The 17,852-nt window shown below is 41.9% G+C and overlaps 1 protein-coding gene across 1 annotated transcript in view; it reads left to right on the forward strand.

The window, feature by feature from the left end:
* HIVEP3 (HIVEP zinc finger 3) overlaps window positions 1–17,852 on the forward strand; it is a 370,547-nt gene that overhangs the window by 243,623 nt on the left and 109,072 nt on the right. The window contains exon 5 of the mRNA XM_078681902.1: window positions 3,727–3,872. Coding sequence (XP_078538028.1) covers window positions 3,727–3,872 — 146 coding nt within the window. The remainder of the gene's footprint in view (window positions 1–3,726; window positions 3,873–17,852) is intronic.

Below are 17,852 nucleotides of genomic sequence, written 5' to 3' on the forward strand. Positions count from 1 at the left end.
GCTTAACTTGTCCAAAACACAAATCATACTGAATGTTCAACCATATTCTCCAGTTCCAGTGACAGTCACTTCTGCCACCTACTTTGGGGTCAAGCTTTAAGCCAACACTGATTGTATTGTTTCATTAAATTATGAACCCCCTTTATATTCTGTTATCGCAAAGATGTGGTCTTGGAACCACCTTCCAATCAGTATCATCAAACTATGCATTATTATCAAAATGAAAATTTTCCCCAAATATATTTATATTTTGTCAGGCAATCCCCCTACGGGGTTTAGGTATCTTTTATAGGCGTCTAGAGGGGACGATTGGCAGCTTCATTTGGGCGTAACGGAGGACCAGAAGGGCTATTCATCTTTTTAAACTCCCACTCAGCTAAGGCGGTCTGTCTCTTCCGTATTGTATGTTGTACTTCTGGGCCGCTTTTGGCTCCCGCATAAAGAACATTCTCACTCACCATGACCTTGATTGTTTTGCTCAAGGGTATCAAATGGCCCTGGGCCCGGATTTCAGGTTCTCTCTTAATACATGTACTGATCCAAACTATTTCAAGCTGGTATGGTTTAATATCATTCGTGGCTCATTCTGAATTTGAGGGGAAATTTGTACCCAATATTTTGTTTCGTCTGTTCTCTCACTAACCCTATCCTTCCATCTATTTTCCACGATTAGGTTTTCAAAAGTTGGTTTAATCGGGGCATTACGAATGTGGGTCAGAGTTTTGGCTTTGACGGGTTTTGTGCTTTTTCTGCTCTGCAAACACTTAATGACCTTCCCCAACAGTCCTTTTTTAAATGTTTACAAATTCGAGACTTTTCTCTACACAATTTGACATGTAAGGCTGAGGATAAGGATGCCAATATCCTGAATTGTTTTATCACCCTAGATGGCAAGTAATAAGTTAACATTTTATATAGGATTTTGTCCCATCGCTCGGGCGGATAATAGGTCTAGCCTTGCTGCTAAATGGGGTTCCAAGCTTTGTCACGTTTTTTCAGTCTATGAAATTTCGGCAGCTTTTGATATTATCAACAGCTATGTCTGTTCTATTAACCTAAAACTGCAGCAATTTCGGACAGTCTGTATGTTATATCATACCCAGACAGAATATGCAAATTCTCTAAGAGTAGCTTGAACCATAAGATTTATTGTTTTAAATGTGGACAACATTCAGATGATATTATCCATGTGTTTGCGAAATGGCCAGCAGTCAACACCTTTTGTTCTGGTGTAGCGCAGTTATTATCCTTTCATCTGGATTACCACATTGACTGGTCGGTGAAGGATACTATGTTGGCCTAAAAACCTGGTATTCCAGTCCTAGATTAACCTCAGTGGTATCAAATGCGATCACTGCTGCCCGGTTGTGTGTCACCAGAGCATGGGTTCACCCTTCTCCCCCCACGGTTTCTGAATGATGGTCTCTGTTTTCACAGATTTACAAACTTGTTTCTGCTATTTTTAAGGCCAAAGGCCCCAAGGCTCATGCGCATCTTAATAATGTTTGGGTTAATGTGTTTTCATGAGGCCCAGATCTTTTTATTTTCTATTTGTAGTTGTACTGCTGTATTTCATGATACTTCTTTTCTTTATTTTGGCCCTTACTTTTCCCAAATATTTATGCCTGATGCCGTGCCCTTACCTTGGCTATTTTGTTGTGCTCATGTTGGCTGATCACTAGCAACTTTAATGAAAATATTTAAAAAGGAAGCCTTCCACATTCAGAGACCCAAAAAGTCAGGAAATATATGTTCTGTTTCCAATGTCTGATTCAGAGTGCTGTGCATTGCTCCACACAACTTCAAACAGGTTTTGCATGAAGATGTTTATCAGGTAAAAAGTGAATTCTAATTTTCCCAGCTTGGACACAGAAAATGTGTTCAGTAAAACGGATCCATTGTTATCCTAAATTTTGACCCGCAAAACTCAGAAAAAAATCACACTTGGAAAAACCCCAAGGTGCAGTATATGTCATTTTGTGGATGGGGTTTACCTCTAAAAATTCTCAAGGAATGAGGTTGACAGTGGCTTATTTTGTGTATTCCATTATGTAGCATATTGGACTTGGGAGCCTTGTTTAAAGGTTAGTGAATTAGGAGCTCGCAATGAATTGGCAGAACTCCTGTCTCAGTTTTTTCAAGGTTCCTGAGCTGCATTCAGATTTGAGGAAACTGCTCAGTTCATAATTGAAGAACCTCAGCTGGCTCCACTGATGTAAACCCAAAGCTTCGCCGTCCATCCACAATTGGACCCTAAAGGCACAATGATGGTCAAAATGCCCTGTTGATAATGGGCAACACTGATTTTCCAAGTGAGGAAAGGTAGAATTGGACTGGGAAAACAAACAATGACCCCATGTGCAGGGAGAAAACGCTTCTTTCACATCAGAGCCAATGTCTTGTCCTTTCTCTGCAATAAACTCATGCTTTGGGAATTTGTTTCATAAAAACAAAACAAATTAAATGACCCACACAAATATGGCACCTTCTCCGCATTTGTTTCTGAACCTTTGATGCATCAACTACACCAGCCATAATTTTTCTCTTAAATTTGGTATCATCAATTTGGATATCTTGAAAAGTTCTTGTTAACCGCCTAGGCGGGTCAGTTAACAGTGCTTTTGAGTTATCCTGAAGAGGTCTCTTTTTATATAAAACCACTGAGTTCACATGAGATGAAAATTGCATGTATGTCTTCCAGGTCAAACACCAAAAACCTGATTTGCCTTTAGGGTGATTATGAAATTTGACTCTTATTAGATTGTGGGCCAGAGCTAATCTGTCATATGTAAAACACTAATGTTACCTGTAGAGCTTTTTGTATTATTTTGTGCCTCGTGAATTTATAAAATAAACATTTATTCCTGTCTGCCTCATAGTGCAAGTTTTCAAAAGCTTATAAGTGACTATTTTAGCAATTATTAAAAACCCTCCATGGGATTTCTGTACCTATATAGATTACTTCGTAGCTGAATGTAAATCTTCCGTATTTTAGCAACCCTACCCAACTTTAGTTTTTTAACGTACTCTGGTCTCTCATTGATGACGGGTTTCAGATGTATGGGGCCTGTTGAAAAAACTCTTGTAGGCTAGTAGACCACAAGTTCAACATCTGAGAGCTGTCCCTTGCCCCTACTATAAATGAATATGTTCTTTCAACTACCTCGCTAGAGGAATTTGAAGGTGCTGTCCTGGTGTGGGGCCTGTTTTGAAATTGATTTGAATCATGATTACCTCTTTCTTGAAGTGGATTGAACTCTAGTATGAAACCGCTTAGAGTTGTAGGTGAACCCAGTGGAGAGTATTACTTACTTGAAATAGAAGCTCAATGACAATAAACATTAGTCAACATGCCAGAAATGTATTTACCTCTGCCAAAGCAAAACCAGCACAAAATATGTGTTGAAATAGCCTATATTGAAATAACTACTCTGAACCATAAGAAATGGCCACAGTGCCTACATTCTGCAGTGTCCAAAATCTGACCAGTTAGCCTGATCAAGTGCCTGTTTTGTATAGAGCAATAGTTTCTGCCCTTTGCTCTTCACAAAGAGAAAGAAATACCTCCAATCTGTTTCATAGAATGCAAAATATTCCTTTACCTTAGTTCTCATTTTGGTTTTTCATCCATTGTCTCGTTGTAATTTCGTTCCTTTGCTTTTTATTACTGCAATGCTATAAATTTAATCTGTGGTTGGCTCTTCTTTTTGGTGGTAATGGGGGCAGGTTCATCTGCCATCCCGGCATCCCAGTGAAGGACATAAGGAGGCAGCAAGAACGGAAAAGGATGACGAGAAGAGAATAAAACCAGAAGAAGAGCCCACAGTGCCAAAACGTGCCCAGCCTGCCCGTATCAGAATATTTGAAGGAGGGTAAGCCCATCTTGCCAGCTTCCCAGTACGTTCCTAAATACGCTGTGAATGCCAGCTAATGATGAAAGGTAGCAAAGCCCAAACAGCAAGCGCCAATGGTTTTCTGGAAATTCTCCCTCTTTGTGGAGTGCATTTGCTCTTTAGTTAATTTTTTAATCTTTACAACAAATACCAGAAGTTCACAGTATTTTGTTTTTAAACTACATCTTATGTTTTATGAACATGTAACTATACAACATCATTTTTTAACTTAAGACTTAGGCACCTGATAAAGGCTTCATATTTCGGAGGATTAAACTGTTGGGTTTTGTGTCAGTTTGTTAGTTGATAATATCGATATAATTGAAAATTTATCGAAAGGAAATTTGAGTAACAGTTGCAAAGGAAAGACGTTTTTAAAACAGTGTAAAATTCTGTATAAATCAAACACTGAATCATTTTGTTGTACAAAATGAAAGTTGTGAATTGTTATGCCTCTAAGGGTTGTTAGAGTCTGTGCGTGCGTGAAGGCACGTTCCTCCCTTCTTGCGCTGAGGAGCGTGGTATCAGAGGCTATGTTTGGCAGCCCGCACTGAAACTGTTTTATCTTGTGCTACTCAGTATTTCTGCATGCAGACTCATCCCTGAGGTGTATTGTATAAATAAGTGATGTCTCAAAAATAGCAGGTTGGTTTGAAATAGCAATGGGGATTGTGTTCACTAACTGGCCAAGAGGTCCAAGTAGGTTCTGTCCTCCGGGCCACCTCTAGAGTTGCTATGTCTCTGGCTAGCTACAGTCAATGCCAAAAATATGATGCAATCAATCTGTACACTGCATGTTACAAAACATAAGATTCATTACAGCAATGACCTGAGCATTGTCGTTACAGTAAATCTAAGTTTTCTAACATTGAGTCTCCATTGTGATTACAGCAGAATTCCACAAAGATTGCTATGGTACAAACTGTAGTATTTTGGGTGAGCAAGAAAAAATACCAATCCTGTTTCTTGAAGGTATTTCCACTCGGTCTTCAACAGTAGTAGCATTAAAGCTCCAAATAGCAAGACATGGGAACCCTTTGTTCGAAGACTATACGTTATTGACTATATAACACCCTAAATGATTCACAAACGTATTCTCCAGATATCCTGATTATAATTACATTTTTTTCTTTTTGGGAATGTTTATACTGTATTTGTCCTCAATCTGCTGTATCTCTCTCGATTGGTCAAGTATTTGGTTTCCGGCCACCGTACAAGATACAGCAGCTATGGCTGGCTGGACAAGATTAGAGCAAATCCCCGTCCACCCTCGAATTGTCATATTCAAGTACTGCCAGACCTGAGCATCAAGGTCCTTGCTCTGCCTGCTTGCACGCATTTTCTCTATGCTTATTTATAGTTTTCTGATTAAAAGTAGCTCCCTTGGTAGGCTTGTATCAGTACATGTTGTATAACAATAAAACAGGATACAACAGTGCACTGGAATATTTTCTTTTGTAATCATAATTATTGATTCATTCTTCAGAAATAGAATGACCTCTGTTGATCAGATATACAATCCAGCATAGACATTCCCCAATGCTGCCGACTGTAAAACTAGTTTTCATTAATGTACACAGTAATTCATAGCCCCGTAAAACCAGATTATAAACCTTACTTCTTAATTTAAATGTATTTCCACAAATCTTATATAGGGTGCTGTGTCCTTGCCTGGACTTAGCTTGTTGCCCTTCTTACCACCACATGGCCCTACAGATGTGTTGCCTATAATTGGCAAATTTCAGTATTGTTCGCATTCTTTGGGACCTTAACCATATATACATAATTTATTTTATTTTGTGGATCCGTTGAGCACTTACGACCGCCATTACAGTGAGCAATTTGACTCTGCTCTCTTGTCAAATTTGAGGGTAGCGTCTGTGCAGCCATTTTGGGATCAACACATAAAATCTGATTGGGTTAACCTCTTGGGCTTTGAAGATCTGTGGCTAGGAGAAACACTTAGTTTTTTCCAGTCAATGGGGGCTTTTTAGATCGCTCAGCAATTCATCCTAATTTCCAATTGAGCATACATATCTGTGGGTTGGCTTTAGCAGTAAACCTGATTTTCTTCTGCAACATAGATGTATTGACATTTTTGGAAGCTCAGATAACATAACGTCCAGACCAGAATATTTTGGTTGCTTTTAATGGATCAGACTCAAGCAGAACCTCTCGGTTTTTGTAGCTCCACAGATCAACAATCAATATGCTGCTCTATTTGCAAAATAAGTACTTGAGTACATGTCGACTGATACTAATGGTAACAATATAACCAACCCGGAAGACTTGAAGTGCTAAAGTGGAACTCACAAGCCCTTTAAAGTTTTAGAAAAATGATCTCAAAAGTTTTTTGAAAAACAAAAATCTAGGGTTCAAGTTTGGTAGAAAAAACTTACAGATATGTTGACAATGGTACCTCCTTGTTGGGGCAGCCATGTTTCTTAGTAATTAATTAAATACATCTGAATGGACATGGGACTATTTCTTCCACTGGTGAAATGCTTGTTTGAGGAGCAAGCGAGGGTCTGATGACCTGAGAAATCTGATTAGCTTGTGGAAACCAAAACCTTTTTTGCAGCAGGCATTACAGAATGCCATTCACTGAAACCTGTTAAAATGGTGGGGTGTAAGTGGAAATAAAGAACATCCATTGTCCCTAGGGAAGATGAGTGGGATCTCAGGTGGGCAGATGCAGCCCCCAACATTAACAAGCATTTGCAATGCAATAGGTCTCGCATTAGGAAAGTTTGAGCTATTGGTCTTGTAAATGACAATTTTTTTATTTATGTGTTGGTTTTGAAAATAGCTAAATTAATAGCTTTGTCATTTACAATGCCAATAGTTATAACTTTCGCAAATGTGACACCTATAGCATTTGTAATGCAACATGTTTTGTATTTCAACTCTGTGATGTCACATCTGCTATTCTCAATTCCTGCCTCCGTGTTTCCGTAGCTTACCCACGAGCGGCTTCTCCACCCCACCTCGTGTCCCTCCAGTTGGAGAGGGATGTTATGTTTACATCATGACACCTGGTGTTCTTGCTATCCGTATTAAAAGCTCTTGAGCGCCCCACACAGAGGTACAAAGCGCTATTAAAATTATAATTACTATTCAAACCGGAGCTCTCCTCTGATCCTTGCTGCGCGGCATCAGAGCGCCAGGTTTACAGTAACAGGTACAAAACTTCCATACACCTTACTCAGCCCGGAATACTTTCTGGACAATAGAGTAAGTAAATAGTTACTGTGTTTATTCCCTGCGGTTGCCAAAGTGTTCTTTTTAAGTTCGGTACACTGAAGGCTACATAGTCAAGTCTTCCAAAGGTGACACAGCTTTCACCCTTCTGAAATGATTATCTTTTATTTGAATAACAGCAACGCGGGGAGAAACTTGAAAATGCATTTCAAGGCGCGCGCTATCCATATGTCATCAAATAGTTATCCTGTGTCCGAGAATATGCTTGTACAATGCTCCTTTAAAGCTTAGAATGCCTGGACAGCCAATAGGATGGCTCAAAGCAGTGTCCATGGTGACAAGGGGATCCCGATCTACTCCGGACACAGCCGTGGTTCCCACTTCCTACTCTGCGGGCGGAGAGCGGGAGGCGAGACGCGCTCCGTGTCCTCTGCACCCCCTCAACACTGGAGGCGGCCCCTGAACCTGTCCAAAACTCTGGTGCCAGAGCCGCCGGCCTTGAAGACCCCGCAGCTGCGTCATACCTTCTCCCCGCGAGTGGAAGCCCCTCCAGCCCCGCCCCCGCGGAGAACAGCGGCCTAAGATTCTCGCATCCAATGGACCTCGCAGGCCAAAAATCGCTGCCGTGAGTACTCGGCTACAGTCGATTACCAATAATCGGATTTTTACTATGAACTCATTCGCTTTAGTACTTTGATTGTTGCTATGTATTTAACATAGCGCTTGATCACCGGCGCCCTTGGTGTTTTCAAAAGCGCATATTGCGTTCCTGTCACTTTTGTTTTAAATAATAAAGCGTAGGCTTCTCAAACAGGAGTGCGAATTTGAAAATAGAGCGTAATACCTTGATTTAAAAAGGCGAGGAAGATAAAACAATATAAAAGAGTGTACGTTACACAATAAACGTTAAAAGTTACATCACAACTAAAAAGATAACCATGTCTGTTTCTTCAGAGTGAGTCTGGCGGTTCCTCCGAAGGAGCCTCGCCCCACTGCTTTTTAGCAGTGACATAAAGGAACAACGAAGCCTCTCGATGGGCTCATAGCCAATAAAAAAAAACGGAAGTCAGGCACTTTTGCCTGAGACGGGGGCGGGGCCTGCAATCCGGCAGGAAGTCCCGCCCGCCGCCGCCGCCGAGGAAGAAGTGGAGCCGGCCGACTGATGGCCTCTCCGCAGCCCGGGGCTCCCAGGTGCTGGAGGGAGCCCCGGAAGTGAAGTCCTGCCCCCTGGTACCAGCGCTGCCGTAGATTAGACACTGAACACGCAAAAAGAGCCCGGTAAGTGGTGGGGGTGGGGGTCGCGCGTGTGTCTGTGTGTGTTCGAATGTGTCTGTGCGTGTGTGTGCGTGTGTCTGTGTGTGTGCACGTGGGCTTGCGTGTGTGTATGCAGTGTGTGTGTGTGCCTGTGTATGCCTGTGTATGTGTGCATGCGTGAGTGTATAGTGTTTGCGCAAGGGAATGAGGCAGGAGAGGGGCACGGCGCCGTGCGCGCTCACGAGGTCAAAACTGAGCAGCTCTGCGCTCGTGCACCCTCTCCTGTCCACATTCCCAGAAACGGGCAGCAATAGATGTCGAAGCAGACTCTGCTATCAATGCTTACGCATTGAAGCAGGTCGTGCTTCGACCTAAAAATCCATAGATGAGACCTCAGAATTTTGGATTCTGGGAGAGGACATTTTGTATTAATATATTTGCAACCCAGGTCCACAAATCCTTAGGCCGATCCACAAACCTTTTAAACATTTCATTTGTTTCTTTTTTTGAGGCCGCCCCTCAAAACAATTGTAGAAAGATACATACACAGTGCAACTGTTCATTGCCACAGGCAATAATCCCTCTGGACATTTTGACTGTGGGATCAGAAGTTGTGAATGGGTTAGGCACATATCCAGACCTTGCAATCAGAGGTCACTGTGCACAGTCTAAGGCTTTGCACAACGAAATTAGGTAGAACGAGACCTGGATACAAGGCCTGTGTGTAGGCCAGGCCACGTGTTCAGGGTAGGATCATAATGGCAAAAAGATATGCTCATCAGAGTTTGGTAGGAAAGGGGCAGTCCAATCACCTCAACATAAGGCAGATACTGTGCTGAGAGGGTCACAGATTCAAGGAAGGGTAGCTCAGCTAATCTTAGGGGAGTGAATGCACTTTTATGAGCAATATCTACACATTTGCGTCCACCCAGGTAACCAAGTCAAAAACATTTGCGTTTATTGAAAAAAATGTAATTGGATTCCAGGCAAGATTAAAAACTGGAGGTGATGTTCTTGAAGTTTATGTGATCCAACATCTCATATTGACTCCACCCTCCCTAACCCCCCGCTGCTCATTGTCAAAGACTGTATGACGCTTTATTGAATATGATGGGGTGGAACTAGGCCTGTCCTTGAGTCTGGTCCTGCTGCATATGGCCAATCGCCATGCACAGCTAGTCTGGTGGTATGGAGCTGGGTAGAGGATTTTGGCCAGTAGGCCAGGCTCTGCATCAGTTGGTCCTTTGAAATGTCATCAGTCATACTATGTGTCAGTCCAAGATCAACAAACAGCAAGTGTTATGATAAGGGGTGGGTGATAAATTCCGCCCCACCAGCAAAGTTGTCGGAGTTTTGGCCACTCCATGTTACACATGTAAAGCAAAGTTCTGGCCAAATCCCACAAATTGCTGCGTAGTGGAGTTTTTCCTCACACACTGCTCACCAACAGTAAGTTGACGAGTGATATTTGGTGTCCCGTAGTGAGATTTTTGGTTACTAGGAGGGCACCCAGTGTGATATCCCCAACATGGGTGAGGTTTTTTTAAATTTATTTTTATTTATTTATTTATGCAATTTTATATAGCGCAGCCTTTACCCGAAGGTGTCAGAGTGCTTCACAAAAGGAACAGTAATGATACATGAGGAGAAAAATTACAAGTGAACAAATTACAAAAGCAAACGTTAAGTTACATGATTCAAAAGTGACAATAGTGAGCAACCAAAATACATGAGGTAGCAAATCGGTACATTACAGGAGGAAAACGTGTTATGGGTGCAGGTTACAAAAGCATACAAAGTACAAGTAGAGGTATAATACTGCAATAAATGGCAGACACTCCAGCACAAGAACAAACGTTACGTAGGCAATGGTGGCACTTGTGCAAGTATCTAAAGCAAACAAAAAGTGAGAGGTAGCATACAGTGTATTACAAGAGAAAAGTGACGTGTGCAAGTTAAAAAAGGGTACCATACACAGGTACAAGGATAATACTGCAATAAATGGTAAACACTCAGACTGCCAGAACACACTGGGAAGGCACTGCCATAGTCATGGGCAATAGAATTTTCAATAATGGGAGGTCTTCCTTCAGAGGATAGAGAGGGCGTGAATTAGATTTGAAGGTGTCTTTGGAGGAGGAGAACTTTGAGGTCCATTTTGAAGGCCTGGGAGGAGGAGGTGGTCCGGAGCTGAGGCGGAAGTGAGTTCCAGATTCTCACTGCGTTGCCTGAAAAGGATTGGGCCATCGATCTTTCCTTCTTGAAAGTGGGGGGTTCAAACAGTAGATTTTCTTCATTACGAGATGGTCTAAAGCCTCCAGACAGTTTCAGTTTATTCGACAGGTAGCGGGGAGAGGAGGAGTGCAAGGCTTTGTGGGTGATAGAGGCAGTCTTGTAGATAGCTCTAGCCTCGATTGGAAGCCAGCGAAGGGTGGATAACAACGGTGTCATGTGGTCGCTTCTTTTGGCCCCACAAATGAAACGGGTTGCTGAGTGGAGGACAGATTTAAGGGGGTACAGGTGGAATTTGGGGAGGCCAGTAAGAAGAGAATTGCAGTAGTCCAGTCTGGAGAGGACCAGCGATTGCACCAGTGTTTTAAGGTCTTGTTCAGGGAAAAAGCGACGAATTCCCCAAAGAAGGCGCAGTTGGTATCGTGCAGATTTCGCCATGGAGTTGATGTGGGGGATTAGATTGAGTTTGTTGTCGAGTATGACACAAAGGGATTTTGCACTGTCGACAATGATGGGTATATTGCTAAGTAGATTCATCTGATCCATCCATGATTGAACCGGGGAGGAGAAATTGAGGAAGAGAGGAGGAGGAATTCAGTTTTGGAGGGATTCAGAATCAGTTGATGAGTTGACATCCAGTTTTGAATGGAGTCGAGAGTCGAGCTTAGGATGGCGAGATCATGAGTGGAGGCAACCTTGAGGTAGATTTGAGTGTCATCTGCGTAGAGATGATAGTGGATCCCGGATTTACTTAGGAGATTTCCCAGTGGTTCTAGGTAGAGATTGAACAATGTGGGTGCAAGTATAGAGCCTTGAGGAACACCTTCACCTACCGCCAAAGGAGATGAAAGACTGTTTGCTATTTTGATCATTTGGGATCTATCAGAGAGGAAAGAAGCAAACCATTTAAGCACAGTGCCCTCCATGCCCATTCTCTATTGCAGAGTGTTGAGGAGAGTGTTGTGATTGACAGTGTCAAAGGCTGCAGAAAGGTCGAGGAGAATTAGAAGACAGGACCCCCCCCCCAGAGTGGAGTATCCTCAGCGCGTCATCAACCACTTGCAATAGGGCTGTTTCAGTGCTGCAGTTTTGGATGAAGCCGGACTGACAATTGTCAAGAAGATCATTGTCCTTGATGTGACAAGAGAGTTGTTTCGCTACACATCTTTCTTTGATCTTCGCAAGAAAGGGTAGGTTAGTGATGGGGCGGAAGTTGTTGAGGTCATTCGCATCAGCAGTGGGTTTTTTAAGCAGAGGGGTGACCTGCCCAGTTTTGAAGGAGACAGGAAGGGAGCCTTGACAGAGGGAGAGATTGACCAGATTGGTCCAATAGGAAAGAGAATGGGAATAGAAGTCAATGGCAATGGCACTGGAGATGGGGTCAAGAGAATGGTTGGAGGGCTTTGTTTTGAGGATGCACTTGAGGAGGGCATCTTCAGAGATGGGGTCAAAGTTCTGCCAAATGGCTAAGGATTTGCGCTCCTCTGGAGTCAGAAAACTGCCACTCGAGTTGAAAATATACTAGAACTGCAGCAAAATTAACTCAAGAAGCAGCACCCTCTGGTGTGCCCCTCGGTACAATTTGTGCTGTTTTTTCAGCATGGAATGTGCTCCCGGAATTAAAAATCCTTGTGTCGTGCCTAATTCTGCCCATTCACGGAATTTCTCAGAGTTTTCATGTAACTCCCGGGAATTTTGTGGAGTAAAACTCCATGTTTTCTGCCGACCCCTAGTCATGATTAGATCGGCAATCGATAACTTGCACAAGAGCCATGCAAACCATAGATTACACCTCAAATGCAATGCTCATGATCTCACCGATGATGCGACAGATGCAATCCCACGTAAGGATAGGATTTTACATTAGCGCAGCTGGCTTTATTATTACATATTAGAAAGCTAAACAGGCATAGTTATAATTCTTGTATGCTGTTCCTACACAAAGGATAACCTTTTATTTTGATACATTATGATGCCATGTGTGATAAAACAGCCAATGCATGTTTATTTAACATATGATATTCTCAAGGCACAAGCATAAAAATGGTGGTGGCTTCGATAGTAGGCTTTGTTCAGTAGGACATATTAGGTTATGTGTGTATACGTAATCCAACTCAGGGTATGAAAGTTATCCATGGGCAACAGTGCATGGCAACACTGGTACCTAGTAAGGATGAGTTTGCACATGCAGTCCTGACTCAGAGTATGAACATAGTCTGTGATCATCAGTGCATGGTACCACTTTTGTCGGATTCAGTACCATGCTGTCTTCTGGCTGAGCAAATGCGATCATACGAGCATAACATGAACAACGTCTATGACTTACATTTCAGTTTTTCAGGCTTCATTTGAGAGAGATTCACTTACATGCCTTTCCATCTGGCTGGGCATAGAGCAATTTACTGCTATGCCAATATCAATGTTTGCAAATTATAGCAAGATCAGGGGATGGCAATGAGATCTAAAGTAGAATCTTTATAACCATAGTACCTTATGTGTATATATAGTGTGAGCGTTTGCCAAAAACAGCAAATCTTAAAACGGGTGTACGTATGTGTACATTATTAAGACTTTAATATTTACGTATCCATGCATGGTCATAAGAAGTTACTTATCCACATGTACATTAATTTCATGTGAACGTAGCTTGTATTATGTTTGGGTCAGAGTTTGTCAAAGTCCTTGCTCAAATTAAGGGTGGACCAATGGACATACAATGAAGTGGTTCAAGAAATATTGTATAATACTGTGAAATTATCTTGAGTGTGGAATATTTTAATATTCAACGTCAATTAACAAATCAATGGAAGGAGCATACAAACAAACGTTATTGCTAATCCTCAAAAATACATAATCTTCCATCTAAACTGAAAAAGAATATTACAAAACGTTTGGCTTAAAATTAGCGCTGTGATGGTCTCCACTAAAGATTACAGCCCCTATTTAGGATTTAGGTGACACAGACGTTGTGGCTCCACGTTTTGCAATTTATTTAAGTTTTATATCTATGATAAGGGTGGCCCAATTGCCTAGGACAGTAAAGCACTTTACAGACAGGGTTTGCTTGCTACACGACCCCTCAAGCCAGTTTGGCACATAGCCATAGAACAGCAGTCCAGTTGAAACTGAATTACAGAAGCTGGTAGGTGAGGTGTGCATGTGACAATCTGTTTGTTTTTTACAGATTTACACAATTTTAGACACATAATGACCGTTCCACCACATTTATAGAACATAATTAGGATATACTGATGTTGGGGGTTTTCTCCAGTCATCGGGAGAAGGTTGGTCAAGTGTTTTATTGTATTTGCTCTGTCAGGAGCCTAAATTGCAGCCCCTCCTATGAGTTATGTCTTTCAGCTTCAACTGTGGTGATATTTCCTAGATCTCTTGTTACCTAAACAAGATAATTTCTGGTAGGATGTGCACAACAGCTGTGACTGGGAGACTGAGTGTCAGATGTAGTGTTGGGTGGAAATAGAAAATGCTCCAAGTTATGTAATAAATACAAGGGAGAACAATATGTACTTATTATAGGAGAACACACTTGGTACCCATGTGTCATATGCCTATCCTCTTTCCAAACAGTTATTTTCACATACTTGTATTCCTTCTTATCACCAATTAAAAGATTGAAAACATGAGATCTCTTTTTGAATTTACCAAAGTGAGCGGAGGGGATAGGCAATGCATTAAATCATGTGAAAACCGGATACATTAATTAACAACTTAAATCACTTTGCATCTGATCAAATAAAATGATAATATCTACACATATCAGAGTTAAACTTAAACCAGTGACTTGCACAGATTTCCTCATATATTTTGATGATTAAAAGCAAACCATAAGAGTAATATGAAAATCATGGTTTTCAGGCACGCTCCATGTCCACTATGCAATTGGATTTACTTTGTGTCAGACAGACTACTATAGCATGTCTGGCATAAATAAACAAAAACATATTTTTTTTATTTGAGTTAAAAAAAAGCAATCAACAAACACATTGTGAATATCCACAGATTGATGCGTATGTGAACTTTCATTTACTTTTACACTGTCTCTAGTATATCCTTCCTTGTCCTATCTTTAAATGCCGATTTACTTCACTAGACAATCATTACATTTGTGTCGTAAATCGAATTTGTGATTAGAAATATGGGCTGATCATGATTCTGTAAACTATGTCTAGATCAGTTTTTTTCCAATAGGAGTTGTGTCTATTTTTCCGCTTATTGTAGTTCCCTTAATTGTTCTGTACTGCCATCTCACAAGATAGTAGCTTAGGACAACAGTTAGAACGTTGTGATGGGGTTTCTCTTTTTGGAGGGTAAGATTCGGAGCTGACCACCTTTTCAGTTTTATTTCTGGAATCAGACACCTCTAGCTGTCCTGCCAGCTACATATTTTCCAAAGCAATGAGAATAATAAAAAAATATATATATATAAATATTTGCACAAAATCCCGCTAAACATCCAGAGCACTCGTGGGTGGGTGCGGGTTGCGGTAGAGGGTTACCGCAATAACACGAAGCTCAGCTCCCAAGAATCTACTTAGAAGAACCGCACTCGTAGACACAAGTTGATGCTCACACCATCATTATTTATTTTTCCAAAGTCAACAGACGCGTTTCAGCATCAAGCCTTTGTCAGTGTTAGTCGCACTGCGCATGCTGGCCAAGGTATTCATACTGTCACATGTTAAGCTAAACATTGATGATGGACTCTAGACAGTGTAGCCAAACTCCGCGCCATCTTTAAACATATAAATACATATTCAAACCTGTGACACGGATACATGATTCCATATAAACAGTGTGCAAGCTTGGTTACAGTGTAAACGTAAATTAACGAAATCTTGCCGTGTATCGGCATTTCTCCCCTAGTTCTTCTACGGGGAGTTCGGGGGAGCGTCACCTCCTCATATTTCCGAAAGTCAATAGAGTCATGGATTGGCTAATACCTCAGTTCAGCCAGCAGATAAGGCAGTCAGTGCAGCATACCAAATAGATCTTCTATATACTCAACGCAATCAAAGGTGTTTTCGCCTACTCATATATGAGTTATTTCAATTCTTTTACATACCAAATTTTAACAGATATCCACCAATCAGTAGAAATAATAGACGAGAGACCAAACGGGATCATAACAAGTCAAATAAGAGAGTGTGCCCCCCCCACCAACCCCCCACCCCTATTCCCAATTCCCATCCACACTCTCTAGTTTGACTTGTTATGATCCTGTTTGGTCTCTCTTCTATTATTTCTACCGATTGGTGGATTAGATTGATGGAGTAGTCTAATTCTGATTTGCACAGCCTAGTAGAATTGGCTGATATCTGTTAAAATTTGGTATGTAAAAGAATTGAAATAACTCATATATGAGTAGGCGAAAACACCTTTGATTGCGTTGAGTATATAGAAGATCTATTTGGTATGCTGCACTGACTGCCTTATCTGCTGTCTGAACTGAGGTATTAGCCAATCCATGACTCTATTGACTTTCGGAAATATGAGGAGGGGACGCGAGGCTTTGCGCTGCCCCTGAACTCCCCGTAGAAGAACTAGGGGAGAAATGCCGATACACGGCAAGATTTCGTTAATTTCCGTTTACACTGTAACCAAGCTTGCGCACTGTTTATATGGAATCATGTATCCGTATCACAGGTTTGAATATGTATTTATATGTTTAAAGATGGCGCGGAGTTTGGCTACACTGTCTAGAGTCCATCATCAATGTTTAGCTTAACATGTGACAGTATGAATACCTTGGCCAGCATGCGCAGTGCGACTAACACTGACGACGGCTTGATGCTGAAACGCGTCTGTTGTCTCTGGAAAAATAAATAATGATGGTGTGAGCATCAACTTGTGTCTACGAGTGCGGTTCTTCTAAGTAGATTCTTGGGAGCTGAGCTTACCTACTGGCGGTCACCAGGAGGTATATATAGTTAGGACCTAGTTTCCATAGGAAATCCACAACATTCTATTGGGAATAACTTTGGCGCCGGTTAATGAATGTACGCGATTTTCTCAAAGAAGATGGCCCGGTACGCTCCGCTCCTTCCCTGAAAGTTTCGGGGGGATTCGTCAAGCGGGTTCCAAGAAAAAAGGGGGGTCCCAAAACGTGTTTTCCCCATGTTAATTTCCATAGGACGATTAGACACGGCTACAGCCCGAACCGCTGAACAGAATTACACCAAACTTGGCAAAATGGTAGGGACTGGTACGCAGTAGTGACTTTTCCATATTTGGTGAAAATTGCTCCAGTGGTATTTATGAAAATTAACTTCAAAAACACATATATATCTATATGCGTGCTCCGAGCGCTTTGGGTACGTGTACCGGTAAGCGCACCCGGTGCGCCACGGAAGTGCGCGAGCGGAAAGCTGATTGGCTCTCGGGTGTCTGTGAACATTCCAAATGGTCCGGAGAGTCTTCCATCTTGTGTCTCGGTAGTACTGAGACACAAGAGGTGAAAAATAAAAGGGGAAAACTTTAAAAGGGGGCAGGGTAGAGACCCCCTGACCCCCTAGGTTTTCTCAGGGGGGCCTAGGAGGACCGCGAAGGGCAAAAAAGCTATTATCTTTTTATTTTTATTTTGCGGAGTACGCTCAGGGCGCGTTTACATGTACGCATACATGTGCGTTTACCCGTACGCGTACATGTGCATTTACCCATACGCGTACCCTGAGCGTACCACAGGGGAAAACAGTGAAAAAGGGGGTCCCAAAACGTGTTTTTCCCCACGCAATTTTCCATAGGACATCGAGCCCTTCTCAGGGGGTCCCAGAAGAACCCAAAGGGCCAGAAAAAAAAAAGTTTCGAAAACGCGTACCCCGCATTTTCAACTCTTGTCCTGGGCTCTCTTGTGCCTCATTTCTCCTGAGAAACAAGATGGTGGCCAACACTTCTTGGTTTGGACAGTTTGGAATGTTGACAGACGACTGCCAGCCAATCAGGAGTGCGCGCAGACCTTTCCGAGCATGGGCTCTATTGATTGGCTGTGAACACTCCAAACCAGGAAGTTTGGCCAGCCATCTTGTGCTCGGTAGACCGAGGCACAAAAGAAGCAGAAAAACAAATGTTTAGAATGCAAAAAGGGGGCAGGGTAGAAACACCCTCACCCCCTAGGGCTGCTCAGGTGGTCCCAGAAGGATATTAACATATTTAAATGTTATCCGCTAATAGAATTAGCATTTAGAAAACCTTTGAAATTTTTTGAAAAAAAACATAGGTTTCACGCCTGATATAGTTAGGAATTAGCATTTAAAA

This window comes from Lissotriton helveticus, chromosome 3_1, assembly GCF_964261635.1.
Source record: "Lissotriton helveticus chromosome 3_1, aLisHel1.1, whole genome shotgun sequence".
In the NCBI taxonomy this organism is placed as follows: domain Eukaryota; kingdom Metazoa; phylum Chordata; class Amphibia; order Caudata; family Salamandridae; genus Lissotriton; species Lissotriton helveticus.